Source organism: Panthera tigris, chromosome A2 (assembly GCF_018350195.1).
Source record: "Panthera tigris isolate Pti1 chromosome A2, P.tigris_Pti1_mat1.1, whole genome shotgun sequence".
In the NCBI taxonomy this organism is placed as follows: Eukaryota; Metazoa; Chordata; class Mammalia; order Carnivora; family Felidae; genus Panthera; species Panthera tigris.
This window is the reverse complement of record NC_056661.1, coordinates 2,639,296-2,654,492: the sequence shown is the minus strand read 5'-3', so window position 1 is coordinate 2,654,492 and position 15,197 is coordinate 2,639,296. Positions and strand designations below refer to the sequence as shown.

The 15,197-nt window shown below is 62.9% G+C and overlaps 1 protein-coding gene across 4 annotated transcripts in view; it reads right to left on the bottom strand.

Moving 5' to 3' along the window:
• Positions 1–5,909: 5,909 nt before the first annotated feature.
• NFIC (nuclear factor I C) overlaps positions 5,910–15,197 on the bottom strand; it is a 63,515-nt gene continuing 54,227 nt past the window's right edge. For 2 of the 4 annotated variants that reach the window (XM_042977732.1, XM_042977731.1), the window contains exons 9-11: positions 14,647–14,794; positions 12,566–12,651; positions 5,910–8,349 (exon numbers count right to left, since the gene is read on the bottom strand). In XM_042977732.1, the coding sequence (XP_042833666.1) occupies positions 8,332–8,349; positions 12,566–12,651; positions 14,647–14,794 (252 nt within the window). In that variant the 3' untranslated portion in view covers positions 5,910–8,331. The remainder of the gene's footprint in view (positions 8,350–12,565; positions 12,652–14,646; positions 14,795–15,197) is intronic. The other 2 variants (XM_042977733.1, XM_042977734.1) reach the window with 2 other exon arrangements.

Genomic DNA, 15,197 nt, shown 5'->3' with positions numbered 1-15,197 from the left:
GGGGCCCAGGGGACGGCGAACAGCCTGCAGTGTTGGGACAGCCCCCCCCCCCCCAAAGCCAAGAACTGCATCACCTCAGGGGCCAACGTCCGAAACCACAGACGCTTTCCTGGAGATTCCCCCCCCCCCCCCCAAATAGCGGAGCCCTGACCTCCGGTCTGAGGACCCCAAGCCCGGTTGACCTCCCACTCTGGGTTGAGCCCCACACCCCTGGTGAAGTCCCACAGCCCTGAGTGACCCCCGACCCCGGCTGAGCCCCCCACCCTGGGCTGAGCTCCAGACTGACCCCCCCACCTCTGGTTGATGGGGGTCGAGCCCCCATCCCGCATGAACCCTACCCCAACCCCCCCAATGACCCCCCACGCTGTCTGAGCCCCCACAACAGGCTGAACCTTCATCCCGCAGAAGAAGCTCCCGCTAGGGCCCCCTTTCTCGTTGCGGGGAGGGGCTGGGCTGCAGGGTGGGGGTGAGGGCGCAGGTGGCTGGGGGCTGCCTGCCACGCCTGCGCCCAACACTGGCTTCTGGGTCCAGCTCCCCGTCCCGTCCACGAGGGGGCGCCAGAACCTCGCTGCCGAGGGCGGAAGCACCCAGCCCTGTCCAAGATGGGGCAGGGGGCGGGAAGAGGTGGGGTCTGGGCTGCCTCGGACCCCCCCCCCCCCGACGACGGTCGTCTGTTCCTATCTGGTTGGCGGCGTGGGGCCGTGCATCTGCGTGGACTGTAGGGGCACTGTGGCTGGTCCCTTTGTGCGTCCTCTCTCTATGCCTCAGTTTCCCCATCAGTAAAGAGGGTAGGTCTGTTGGAGTATGGAAGGAGCCTGTGCAGCAGAGAGCTCTGGTTGCCCAAATTGGGGGGCTCTTGGAGGTCTCTGGGGGACTTGGAATGGGGGCGTAGGATGAGGGGCAATGACTCGGAGATCCCAGCCCCCCCCCCCCCCAAGAAAGGGAAGTGACTGCCCCTCACACCTGCAGTGCTCCTGTGCCCCCACAGCCTCGCTCCCATCTGCCCCCAGCCTTTGAGAAGCCCCCATGGCTACTGGGGTTGGGGAAGAACCCGACACGAGCACTGCCAGCCCTGTGTGACCAGGGCCAGGGTGGGACAGACTGGGGGCTGGGGGCTGGGAGCTCGGAGGGTGAACGGGGGCTTTGCCCAGGCAGGTGGGGGAGGCCCCCTGGATGAGAGGGTGTTGGAACCGAGTGAGGTCCCACCCTCCTCTGCCCACAGCCCTCCAGGGCTCCCACCTTCCTGGGGGAAAAGCCCAAGTCCTGACGGTGGTCCAGAAGACCCTGCCTGCGGGACCTGCCCTGTCCCTTCCCCTCCTTCCTCAGTCCCTCCCTCTGCTTCAGCCACACGGGTCTCCTGGCTGTTCCTCCAACACGCCAAGCGGGGTCCTACCCCAGGGCCTTTGCACAGACTGTGCCCTCTGCCTGAACCACTCATCTGTCAGATTTCCAGAGGGCTGTTTCCCTCCTTCTGTTCAGGTCTTTGTTTAGATGCTACCTCCTCATGGGAGACCCACTCTCCCTTCCCTTACTTTGCTTTACTTCTTTGGCACCTACCGCCTCCGATATATATCTTGCTGATTTTTATTGTTTACCCTGCATCTCCGCAACTTGGAGCTGTAACGGCTATGAAGGCAGGTTATTTTGGGCGTTTTGTTCCGTGCCGTGTCCCCAGCACTCGGTACTCAGCAGATGCTGCGGAAATCTTTGCTGAATGAATGGGACTTTGACAGGTGGAGAAAGAGAGGGAACGCATCCTGCATGTTATGGAGCGTCGTCCGTGTGCCAGCTTCTGTCCTGGGAGCCGGGGGGGTGGGGGTGGGGTGGGGGGGGGGGAGGCGGAGATTCCTGGCACAGAGCAGGTGCTCCCTAGATAACCACGGAGTTTGTTGCCTGAAGACCCTGGGGGAATCCGAGACCGGTGGGGGAAACCCGGGCAGGCCTCCCGGAGGAAGAGGACGTTGTAGGACCTGAAGGGTCTGCGTAGGGAGGGGAGGCTGCAGAGAGCAGAACAGCAGGGCAAAGGCCTGGGGGGGGGGGGTGTGAGGTGGCCCATCCTGGGAATGGGAGACCACTGGAGCCATCAGGGACTGTGCAGGAAGGACCAGGACCCAGATCACTCTCTGTCGGGGGTGTCCCGGGCAATGTGGGGGGCTGAACAGCATCCGTGCCCCCCCCCCACCCCCGGTCAACGAATGTCTCCAGACACCGTGGAGTGTCTCTGGGGGACACTTGATCTGAAGACCTCAGAACACCTGCCCGGTTCTCCGAAGTGCTGGGGTCCCTGCTTCCTGAGGCCACCGGCCCGGCGTCTGCCCTTCATTCTGGCACAGAACAGCCCACACTCAGCACAGAAAGGACCCGAGACAGTCATAAAGAGTCGAAGCTTAAGCTTGTTTAATTTTTATACATTTTTTCTTTTTCTTTTTTCTTTTTTTTTTTTTTTTTGCTTTTTATTGAATCTTTTATGGAACCCCCCCCTTTTTTCATTTTTTTCTTTCTTTTTTTTTTTTTTTTTTTGCATAGGGAAACAAACAAACGAAATAATAACAGCCAGAGTCACTTTCTGTAAATGGTAGTTAGGTAGGCGCGTCTGCAAAACCCGAAATGACTGCGTAATATACAAGGTTATGATCAGAGTATGATGTGAGGAGGGGGCAGGCGGGTGAGCCGGGCAAGGGAGGAGTTGGCCAGGTCCGCCTGGATGTCCCCCGTCCCCACCTGGGGAGGGAGAGGGGGGCGGCAGACCCAGCCCGAGGCTTCTCCCAACCTGGGTTCATGAACATGGTGCACGCGTGTGTGTGTGTGTGTGTGTGTGTGTGAGATCTGGTGTGTGTGGCAAGCAGGAAGCAAGAAACAGAGTAAACTATCCTGGTAATATCAGTAAAATACAAAATGGGGGGGGGAACCTCAAAAAATATCTTGGAGGAAAAGAAAACGAACAGCAACAACCACCAAAAAGTTTTTAAAAGAGAGAAAGGAGGGAAAGAAAAGGCAAGAAAAGAAAGGAACTTCAGAGTCAAGTGGGTCTCTCTCCTTCCTCCCTGTCTCCCCTGTGCTGTGCTCTGTCCCTCAGACTCTCTCGTCTTTCCCCCCATGCGGGGTCCTGGGGGTGGGAGGGCAGGAGGCTGGGGGCAGAGAGGCCAGGACCCCCGGATTTGAAGGGACTTTGGTTTTAGAGGCCTGACTGGGACCCAAGATGGGGTGGTGGGGGGTTGATGCATTGGGGGAGTGGACCGGGGGTTCCTGGCCGGAGGGGGCTGGGACACAGCCCCCCGTCCCCTTCCAGTGGGTCCCCTTGTAGCCAGGAGGTGTGAATGGAGGGCTGTGGGGAGGGCGGTAGCTTGGGGCGGGGAGTGACTTCCTTCCTCTCCCAGAGCCCTTACTCCTGTTGGATCCCGCCTCCTCTTTCCTGAGGCCTGGGGGGCCCCTGGGGAACAGGGGAGGAGAACCCCAAAGCCACACCAGCAGACATGTGAGGCACTGCTTGGGAAAAGGCTGTTTTGGTATTGCAACAAGTCCCACTGGTACGGCTTTGGGTCTGTGTCCCTGCCTCGCCTGGGGGTGGGGGTGGGCCAGCTCCGGGGTCCCCACACGCTCCGAGATGCTTCGGGATGGCTGGCTGGATGGGAGAGGCTGTGTCAGTTTGGAGGGGGGGACTCTCAGGAGGCGTCCCAAGGGGCAGAGATGGGGAAAGATGGGAGGAAGCCGGATTTGAGGATGTATGTCTGGAATCTCCCTCCCAACACCCTCCAAAAAGAAAGTGAAAACCAGGGTTTCGGAGAGGGAATCCAGGCCAAAATAAAAAGTAGCCACTGTATAATCTGTATTAATGAGAAAAAAGTCCAAAGTACCGTGGGGGACGCCAGGGTGGGGAGGGCGTCTGCGCGGTCTATCCTGCAGGGGCCCGGGGTTGCTGCTTCTGGCCCCAGGCTCCTGCCTAATGGCTGCTGTCCCTGGGGACAGACAGAAGGTTCCAGAACAGAGACGGAGACGTGTGGGGCTGAGGCTGGAATTGTCTGCTGCCTGGGGGGTGCGGCTGCCCCCCACGTCTGCTCCGGGGTTCCTCTTGGGTCTGATTGTCTAGCTCACGGGTGGAGGTCTGGGCTCAGAACTCGGCAGGAGCCTGGGGCCCAGACCTGGGCCTGGGGACCCCCGACCCCCTTTCTCCTCGGCTGGACGGGCCCGGGACTGCTCGCCTCTCCACACCTCCCCCTGCCCCTGGTTGGTATTCCAGGTCCTCGTCCAAGAGAGGACGGGGGCCATCTGTATGTACTCTGGAGGCCTCCCGGTTCTTTTCCACAGCATGGCTGGAACTTGGGGTCAGGCGGGGCGGGCTGCGAAGGGACCGTGGGGGGGGGGGACCACGGGGTCCCCGAGAAGCCCTCGGGGTGGGGTCCCGGTAGGGACTCTCCAGTGGCTGTGCCCCAGTTCTGGGGGGAGGGGAAGAAAAACCAGAAATCAGCCGCATGAACACGGACACGCGTGGCCTCGGGCCCTCGGACAGATCTTAGGGGCAGCGTTTCGGCCACCGAGACCGCGACCTGCCCCCTGGGACCTGCTGAGGTGTCTTTTTGCAACAGGACATGGTATGAGTTCTGATGGTGGATGAAGCCAGGGCCGGCCTGCGGGCCCCCCCACCCCCACCGCTCTGGGGGGGGGGGCAGCAGGTCAACGAATGGGGGCCATCTGCCTGCTGTGTCCCCTCGGGAGATGCGCGGTGGGCTCAGGTGGGGGCCTGAGGTCGAGAAACTCAGCCCTCTGACACCCTCAGTCTGCCACTGTCTCAGCTTTGGTCGAGTAAAGAGCGAAGGAAACTGAAGACAACAAGAAAGAAAGGAAGAGAAAGGAAGGGAGGGAAGGGAAGGAAGTAAACGAGGAGGAGATAAACTCAAGGAAAAGACAACAATGTGAGCAGCCACGAGACGGGAGGCCTGTGCCCGGGCTGTCCCTGTCCCCGCCGGCCCGGGCTGGCTGAACTAGGTCTACAGGTACAGACGGACAGATATTGCATATACTGGGTTTGGCTTCTGTTTTCTGTTTGCTTCATACCAGGTACCTTCCACAGTCAGAGCCGGAAGACACAGAACTGGGTGCTGGGGCTGCGGGGGAGAGGGCAGGACGGGAAAGGCCGCCCAAGGCCAGTCTCCAGGGATGGGGGGGCCGGCGAGTCCTTTGGCAACAAGGAAGGGGTGCCTGGGGGGTTGGAGGGGGACCTCGGGGGCGGGGTGGCAATGTGACCCTGAGCCGGGGGTGGGGGTGGGGGGAACGCCAGCCTGCAGAGGAGGTGGGATGAAGTCTGGCTGTGGGCAGGATGGCCACCCCATAGGGACACCGCTGGCCGGGGGGCCAGGGTGCACCCCTGAGGTCTGTCCGCTGCTGCTGTGGGCAGGGGACTCGGAAATGACCCCCCTGGAGCCCAGGGGTGGGGCTGGGGGTGGCAAAGCACCAGCGAGCACCCCCAATGCAGCAGGAGACACGGAGCCGGGGGTGGGGGGGTGGGGGGGGGGGCGGACCGTGGGGCGATTATTCTGTGGATTGCTTTCTTTAGCGTGTGATTTTGCTTTTTTTTTTTAAATTCTTCTTCGGTTTTTTTTTTTTTTTTTTTTTTTTTTTACAAATAGAAATACATCCCTCTTCAATTTTTATTCTTTATTTCATGTCATTGTTTTGTCTTTTTTTTTTTTTTTTTTTTTTTTTAACTACACGAGCAGAACATGCGGCTATCTGTGCGCTGATATTGTTTAAAGGTAATACTTATCTTCGGAAGGCAAGGCACATCATGTGATAGAAAATTCCGTGCAAATTAGGAAACATGGAGTTTTTTTAAGGTTTTTTTTTTGTATCTTTTTTTTTTTTTTTTAAAGGGGAGGGGGGTAGTGTTGGAGGGTGGGGGGGGCTGGGGGGGGGGGGGGGGGGGGAGACAGAGCCAGGTATCATTTGCCATGCACTGTCAGCCACAGCGAGCTGACATCAGGAGCCAGGTCACAGGAATCCCCGACTAAGCACCATGCAAAGTTAGGTAGCTGGGGGGTGCCAGGCGCCCCTCCCCTACCCTGCCTACCCGCACCCTAAGGTTCCCGGCTGAGAAGCTTCCGGATACCCCAACTGCACGACCCACCCCCTCCTGCCCTCCCGGAGAGCGGCCCATGCTTTGGTCCCCTACGGCCACCCGGTGGAGGGGGCCCTGGGGACAGACGGACGGACCAAGGGCTCTTGGAAGCCTCTGGACGATGGGAGGGGGGTTGGTGGGGACGGGTCTTTCTCTCTATGGTCGAGTGGGTTTGCCAAGCCCCTTGGGCTGGTTTGGGAGGAAAGTCCAGTTTCTGGGGAGGTGGGAGAGGCTGGCCAGGCCCGGGGCACGGGAGAGGGGGAGAAGGGCCAGGCTGGGAGCAGGTGATGTGGAGGCCCTCCCCAGGGCGATGGCTTTGGCCCAGGCGGGGGGTGGGGGGCTGCGGTGGGGGAGGTTTTCCCCAGGGCCAGGCATGGAGGAGGCCAGCTGGGCCTGGGATGGGATGGGAGGGGCCCCTGTGTCTGGGCCTGGTGACCCGGGAACACCTAACACCCCCTCCCAGGCCCCCCACCCAAGATGGCCATCCCGGGCTGGAGGTGGGGTGGGGCCAGGGAGCCGGGGCTGGGGGGCACCCGGTGTCCCCAGCTTAGTGTTTTTGGAGCGGCTCAACGGAAAACGTTTAGCGGATGGGGGGGTCCCCTACATGGCTACAGGGGACCCCCCCCTAGGCGCCGGCCCCTCCCTCCCCTGGCCAGAACCCCCCCCCCCCCCCGACCCCATCCAGGCCTACGTGGACTACAGTGACCGGCCTGCTTTCCTTGTGGGGGCCCGGCCACAATGCACCTCCCTGGCTGCGCCCCACTTCGGCGGGGGGAAGTTGAAAGTGCAAACCGTGGTCCCCCTTTGGGCCGGGAGGCACCAGGGAGGGGGTGTCGCTCCAGGATGTAAGGCACTGGCAGAAGAGGCGAGGGAGGGCCCGCTGGCTCCCCAGATCCCACCCCTGTGCCCGAGCGCAGCAGGGCTTGAGGGACGCCCAGCTCTGCCCCTTGGGCCGACCGTGGGGGGGGTGGGGGGGGGGGAGTCCCATCTCTCTAGCTCTGAGGGGGGCACAGCGATGAGGGTCAGTGACTGGAGGCAGCCGGGCTGTGGGAGGGAATGGAAGGGGCCCCCGGCCATTTCGCATCCCAGCTGGACAAAGGGGGGCGGGCGGTGGGAATCAGGCACTTAAACCACTCGCTCTCACCTCCCACCTCCGTGGGCTACGTGGCGGCGGGGGGGGGGGGGGGCTCCCCTCCCAGGGCTCGGGTGGATGGAGGCTCCAGACGGGTGTCCCCTCCCGGGGAGCTCTGGGTCTCTCCACGCGCCCCAGCCCCTTCCTCGGAAAGTGCATTTCTTACAGTGTGTGCAATGTGGATCCCTCCCCGGGGGCGTGTGGAGCAGGGCCGGCGGGGTGCGGGGTGGGGTGGCCTCCAATGCCGAGGGGTGGAGCTGGGGGTCAATTGCATAGAGACTTCTCCTCCCAAACAGGGCAGGCCTGGGGCTGAAAGACCAAGTCCCCAGCGAGCCCAGCCGGGCGCGTGCACGCGTCGGGGCAGGACGCTCCGGAGAAAGTTTCTGCCGCGCGTCCCAGTCCCCCGGAGACACGCAGGGTCTCCCCACAAACCCTCTTCTGCCCTTGTCACTTCCCTGCCCGCCCAGGCCTCCAGGGCGGCCTCTGCTGCCCGCGGCTGGGGTCCTCGCCGGCCCCCCGCCGTCCCCACAGCCCCTGCGTCCCCACTCGGCGGAGGCCTGGCCCGCATCGGGCAGAGGTGGCCTGGCTGGGTGTCCTGCCCCGTGGGGCCTGGGCAGGGGCACCAGGCCGCGCTCACCTGGTCCTGGGCGGAGGCGGGGAGCGGGCGCCCGACCTTCCGGAGCAGGCAGCCAGAGGAGATGAATAACTTAGGAAGACGCCCCGACCTCCGAGCGGTGGCTGGGCCTGGCCCTCTGGTCCGGCGGCGGCGTCCCGAGAGTCTGAACGGTTGCTGTCTTCACCTTTTGTCTTCTTGGCTGGGTGGGTTGATTTTTATGGTTTGGTTTTTTTTTTTTTTTTTTTTCCGTTTGTCTTTTTTTTTTTTTTTTTTTTTTGCCTTTTTTTTTCTTTTTGCTTGTTTTCCTCCTGTGTGTACGTATGTGTCTGTTTTGTCTTTTCGGCCAGGCTGGGAGTCGGCGGGGTGTTCTTGCTTGCTGTAACTTTCCACTGAAAACGTGGGCCAGGGGCCGGCTGTGCGGCCCCCTGGGATTCCCGCGACGAAGGAGCAGGGCGTGGGAAGAAATCTTTCTTATCCCAGATACCAGGACTGGGTGCCCGACAGGGACACAGAGAGAGAGAAGGGGGGGGTGGGGGAGAGAGAGAGAGAGAGAGAGAGAGAGAGAGAGAGAGAGATGGGGGTCAGACTCTCCTGTTGTCCTCGCTGGCCACTGCCCACACCCACCTCCCTGTGACCTGTGACCCCCGCCTCCCTTATCCCGGACCTGTCATAACCTGCTGGATGACCCTGGGCGAGTGCCTGCCCCGGAGCAAGGCTGCTACACGACGTACAGGATGCCCAGTGACATCTGAAGTCTGGAGAAGCCCCAGAGAAAGCTTCTGGCACGTAATATGCGGCCTGCAGAATGTACTTCTGCTACAACGATTTTCTTTTAATTGATTTGTTTTTTATCTTTTCTTTACCTGCAATGTCAATCTATTCGAGCGTCCTGTGGTTTTGTTGAGAACCAGGTCTCTGAGCCTCAGTGCCCTGAGCACAGAATAGGGGAGAGGATGTGCCCCCTTATATCCAGGCCATGTGATCGATCGGGGCTGTTTCCTTTCGTTTTCTTTTTTTAAACAAACACTGCCCCCACCCTCGCCGCCACCCCGTTTCAAAGTGAAGAAGACAGGGGCTCAGAGAAGTCAAGCCGTTTGCCTAAGTCCACCAGCGTGGGAGCCCCAAAGTGGAACTGCGGCTGGGGCCTGTGTGGTTCCAGTCCCCGCTTCTCCCCTGCCCAGGTCGGACCTCTGGCCTGGCCGCTGAGGGGCCACGACTTCCACTTTACATGGGGGGGGGCGGGTACTGAGGCTCGGGATCGGGGACAGCTCCAGTCCTGGTCTCCACAGGGAAGTCACGGGGAACAGACCCCTTCCCCTGGAAACGCATCGACTGCACCTGCATGGGGCCGGCCTGGGGACCCCCCCCCCCAACTGATGCTGAGTAGCGCTGCCCCCCCACCCCTGCCCTAAATCAATCGTGCCCCTCCAACCAGGCCGCCCTGTGGGCCATCCCAATGAACTGGCGCCAGGGCTCCCAGCCCCCCACCTCCAGCCAAGTTCAAGTTCATCTTGGCCATTACCTCATGTCTGGTTTCTGTTGGCAACCAGACAGACTCTGGGCGTGACCCTCCCCCATGGTGGCCTCCCCTTGGCCCTTCCTCCCTTCCTCCCTCCTCCCTCCCAGGCCTCTGGTCCCAGTAACTTAACATCCTCCTCTTCCGCTGACTGGGGGACCGAGGTGAGGAACCGGGGGTGAGGTCCCGGCTGCGGACTCCCCCCCCCCCCCCCCCCCCAGCCTGGCTGGAGCTGCCAGTGTGGCTCTGGCACGCGGCTTAACCCCTCTGGTCCTTGGCTCATCTATCTGCTGGACGGGTGTCATGTGCTTCTGGGCAGAAAGGATCCCGGTGCAAAATGCTGGAGGGGGGACCCCACCACATCGGGGAGGGGGCAGAGGTATCAGGGTCCGCGGAGCCCCAATCTGGGGACCAAAAAAGTGATAGATGGCTCAGGACTGGGGGGATTTATGTGGGAGGTGAAGGAAGGTAATTGACCAGAGGGCGATGGGTTGAATTGACCGGGGGGAGGGGCACCAATGTGCGAGGGGCATAGATGGGGGAGCAGATGTTAATCAGGGAGAAATATTGATGGGGAAGGGGATATTGATCTGGGGGAGGGGCACTGATGGGGGAGGAGAAATTGATGGGGGAGGGGCACCGATGGAGGAGGGGGATATTGATCAGGGGAGGGGCACTGGCGAGGACACAGAAGATGGGAAGGGCGTGGGGAGGGACAGAGCTGCTCTAGGCTGGGATTGGGGGCTGGGTGGGGGGGCAGAGGAAAGCAAACCTCCCAGGAATAATGAAGGCAGACGCAGAAGTGCTGACTGGGTCAGAAATGAGAGGCCTCTGAGCTCTGAGCCCTTTGCACAGGGGCTCCAAGAGTGGGGAACAGGGTCTCATGGTTTCCTCCTCCCCGCCCTTCCTTCCCTTCAGGGTCTGCAGGGAGCAGAGAGGGGCACCTGACCCCCAGGGAACTGGGGTGCCCCTAGTCCACAGATCTGTGGTCCAGCCAACAGCAGCGTGGGCAGGGTCTCTCCCAGGGATGCCCTCCTGTTCACCCGGACTCAGGCCTCACCTCTTCTACGACCCAGGCTCCCTTGGGAGTCTCCCATCAATCTGACATCTCCCTTCTGTGCCCCACACACCCCACCAATGCCAGCCTCCGAAAGTTCTTTCTCATTCTCAGATCTGGTTGTGCCCCTCCCTCACTCTCAACCCTTCCGTGGCTCCCCACGGCCCTCAGGACAAACCCCACATTCAAGCTGTTTCTCTGGCGTTTCTAGCCTTTGTCGGTGCCAAGTCCCCTGCCCGGGGACCCTGATCCTTCTCTCCTGCCAGCCACTTCTGCACCAGCTCCAACCCTTCCTCCCCAGGCAGGGCCTCGGAGGCCCCCTCCCCCAGGTTCCTACCAGTCTGGGCCCCACTGGACCATAGGGGGAAATGAGAAGCACGCAGAACCAAAGTACTGCCCTGGTCTGCCTCGGTTTCCCTCCTCTTCTAGGATGTCTGCTGGGGTGGACCCCTGTGTGGCGGTCGATAATGGAGAGATGCGGCAGGGGGGTGGGGACCTGGGGAAGGGTTAAGCAGGCAAGGCCTCCTCCCTGTCATTTTTATTACCTTTGGTTTCTGAAGAAATCGGGACATTTCTCCCCCTCCCATCGGGGATGTGGGGTTGGGGGCGGCGAGGAAATGCATGGGTTCCAGAGCCCTGGGGGGTGGGAGTATCCACGCCAGGGCTTAGAGAGGGTGGCCCACGGGGTACCCCAAACTCAAAGTGGGGAGCCCTGGAGTCACCCCAGCTTTCTGGGTGACTCTGAGCAAGGCACAACACTTAATATTCGGGGTGTGGAAGGTATGTGGGACAGTGTCTGCCTTTTGGAGCCCTTTCTAGATAAAACTGGTCCAGCTTCGACGGCTGCGGGCCTTTCCAAGACTCTCCCCCGGGAAGTGTCCAAGGCCAGAAGAAGAGACGGAGGTTCAGAGTGGGTGAGCAGAGCCAGGGGCGAGCACTCACTGCTGAGGCCCGGGCAGGGAGGGAGGGCGGTGGCTGGCTCCTCTCCATACACTCTGGCCCCGGTGAGCTGCCAGCAGCAACCAGGTCCGCCCCGGAGGGTCCCCGGCCGATCCTGGTCTCCACCGAGGAAGGGGGATGTAGCTACCAGGTACCCGATGTCCCCCTCAGTCCCTGCGCATGGACTCTGCCGCAGGAAACCCTCTCAGGCAACCAAATGTGGCCCCCGGGGTCCCACAAATGCCCACGCTCTGTGGTTCCGGCAATCGGGAGATGCTGGGGAGCCCCGGGCTGCTTTCTCTGTGCATCTGGGCACCGGAGGGGCTGCCCTGGGGCTGCCTGACATCCTGCAACCCTCTCCCCAACACGCGCTGGGGGGTGGGGGCCCCGGGGTCCAGCCACCACCCCCAGACACCATCTGGCAGCACACTCCCAGCCCGCGGTGCGGCACAGACTCAGACCCCAACCCTGCGGGAAGCTGGGAGCCACCGGTCTTAGTTCCGGACCCCCTGGGGCTCTGCCCTCCACTGCTGTGCAGCCTCAGGCAACTCACTCCTCCTCTCTGAGCCTCCGTGTCCCGGCCTGGCCCATCCCCCTCTCCCCACCCTGGTGCCCACTCCGTGGAGCAGTGCCGCCTCTGCCCCTGCTGCTCCCCTCTCCACCTCTGGGACTGGAGCCGGGGGTGGGGGTGCACGTGCTCTCCCGGGAGGCCCCACCCCCTGCCATGGGCTGCCTCAGTTTCCCCACCTGCCCCCGGAGTCCTAGAGTCCACTGCTACCCCCTGCCCTCCTTTCTCATGGTCCCTCCGACCAGCAGCACGGGCGGGGACAAAGGCTCGGGGGCTGCAAGCTTGGGCTGACGTGCTGTGTGATCCTGGGCAGATCCCTTCGCCTCTGCGGGCCTCAGTCTTCCCATCTGTGCAAACGGGCCTGGGGCGGTAACAAAGCCTGGCCTCACAGCAGCTCTGCCGTGAGTGTCTCCCGCTGGGAGGTGACACACAGGGTCTGGGGCCGTACCACGTTCCTGGGCGTGGGCTCGAGGCCCTGGAAGGGTATGGGAAGCTGGCTCCCGTGCCCGGGGTGCAGCTGGAGGGGCGGCATGGGACCAGCCGGCCTGCCTCTCCCTGCGTGCCCAGGCAGGCCCCTCTGCCCTGCCCCTCCCTACCCCGCCCCAGCCGGCCTCTCGGCCCCTACCTGTGCCTGATAAATGCCCGCTGGATCCCTTGGTCCTAATCCCACAAAGGAACGGTTTGCAGGGGGCGTGCCGGGCGTAGAGTAGGCTGCGGGGAGGAGAGAGACCGAGAGCCCGTTAGCGCAGGGGGCTGCGCGGGAGCACCCAGAGAGGGTGGCCGCTGCCCAGGGTCACACAGCCGGGCCTTCGCACCCAGCACCCGGCGCCTCCAAGCTCGCTGCCCTCCCCAGCCGATCCGGGTCAGCCCCGGAAAGCCCACGGTCTCGGGCCCCGGGGTCACCCGGGCGGGGCATCCGCTGAGAGCGCAGGCACGAGATGAGATGCATGATCAGAAACCGCCTGTGAATTATTCAGGGTGTGCTTCAGTCCTGCTACCGCGGCCTGCAGCCCGCGCGGGGCGCCATGAATTATTGAGGGCGCTTTACTTATTAATTTTCCTCTCGGAGGCTGCTCGGGGGAAAGGCCGGGTGTTTGCAACACACAGACGAGCGCGCGCGCGCGCACACACACACACACACACACGCGCGCGCGCGCACACACGTTGCCGCGGAGGCTTTCGTCTGACCGGTTACTTTTTCTTGGCAAGTAAACGATGCCCAGGGCTGCCCGGGGTCTGGGGGGGGAGGGCGGGACGGTCGCTTGGTGGCATCAGCCAGGGTGGGGTATGTGGGGGGCGTGAGGCCCTGGGGTGGGGGGTGGGGGTCTGGCGGGAGGAGGCGGCAGGCCGGACTTGCCGGTGAAATCCGCGTGCAGGGGAAGGGGGAGGAATCCAGGTCTGTGCCAGGCACCGGGCACAGTCCCACTCAACCCTCAGTGGCCTCGATCTAGCAAACGGGATCGTTAGCCCCACTGCACAGACGGGGAAGGAGGTCACCCTCCCCGCGTATTTGCTCCCTACTCTGCGCCTGGTGGGGCACTGACTGTTGTCTCCGATCTATCTAATCGGCTCGCTCCCACAGCCCTGCGACAGGGCGCTCTGTGACCGTCCCGTTCTGCAGCTGAGAAAACGGAGGCTCAGAGAGGGGTGGGCATTTCCCCGAAGACACACAGGGAGCGAGCTGCAGAGTCGGGATTCAAACCCGGCGCTCCGCACCGCACGCGGCATTCGGAGACAGCCCGTCGATACGCGGAGCTGTCCTGGGCCCCCTGCAAGGCGGTGCATGCTGGCCGCAGGGGGTGCGCATGTGGGGAAGGGGGTGAACCGACAGTCCCTCCTGCTCAGGGCGGGTGAGGAACCTCATTTGGGGAGGGAAGGAGAGAGACGCTCAGAGACAGTGTGGGGGCCAGACTGAGGGGTCGGGGGTCTCTGAGACCATCTGCTCGGGGACACCGACTGAGACGGCCTCACGGGATGGCCCAGAGGACGGTGGCCCAGAGTGAGGCAGCCTGGAGGAGGGTGGACGGCCCGCCCAAGCCCGCACTGGGGTCCAGGGAGAGGCTGGGTGCAGGGCCACCGTTGATGGGTGGACCTCGGGAGTGCGATTCTGGGAGCCGCTTCCCAGGCTGGCGGTGCACGAGGGGCCAGCGAGCTGTCACCTGGAACCACATTCAGAGCGTGGAAAGTTCTAGAAGGCGAGGCAGTCAACTCAAGGCCTTCTGGGGTCAGGTGGGGGCTGTCCCATCTAGAGGCGTGGCCCAGCCTGGGTGCCCGGCAGGAGCCGGGCCCGTTTCGGCTGCTTTCTCCCCCAAGAGTCTAGAACTCTGGAAATTTTCCAGTGAGCTGTCCTGATTCTAAGACAACGACAAATTCTCATTTTGCACAAACACAAGGCATCTGGGGGCTCCCTCTGCCCCCAGGGCCGCCAGTTTGAGATCTTCGCCTACGGCCACCTGCTCGTCGCACAGAGGAGGGCGCTTATCACCGGGAGCGGGCGCGCGGGGACCCCAGACTGCCCCCGGCCCTCTCCTGCCATTCCCTAAGGCTGCCTCGGGCCCCTGTGGGCCTCCGTCTGGGGACCCACCAAACTCACCAGCACCCGGCAGGCCGGGCCTGAGCCCCGGGCCCCAGCAGTCGGGGAGGGGAGGGGAGGGGGCCCCTCAGGGACGCCCGCCCTGCCACGGGCACCGCTTCCCGAGTGCTTACAGGGCGAGGTCGGCGACGTGCTTCCTCCCTCGGAGGTGGGTTTGGTGGCAGGGGGGAGCGCCAGCCGCGGCAGCCCAGGGGGCGGGGGCGCCAGCATCTGAGCAGAAAGGCAGTGACTGGACATTTTGAGCTGACCACTTCCATTTAACTGGGAGGAACAGAGAGACAGGTGGTTAAGGCGGCGGGCGCCCCCCTGCCCCGGGCGGCCGTCTGCGGGCCCCGCCGGGGGAGGGCCTGAGGGGCAGCAGGGCCGGGCCGGGCCAGCCGGGGCCGGGACGAGTCTGGTGGGTGCCTCTGGTGCCCACTCGCCTGAGCCCGCAGGCCCGCGGCGGCATCGGGGACCCCTCGTCTCCTCCTCAAGCCGCTCTCTTCCCTCTGCTCTCCTCGCACGAGACGCCACCTCACCCTAAACGACACCCGGCCTCGCGGCTGGGTCTGCACGCGCCCCGCCTCCTTCACCCGCAGGCCTGCGGCCAACCGCCTCGGCCCCAGCTCCGGAAGGCGCAACCGCTCTGAGCCCCAGAAGCTTCTGCGGGAGTTTGGCGAGCGTG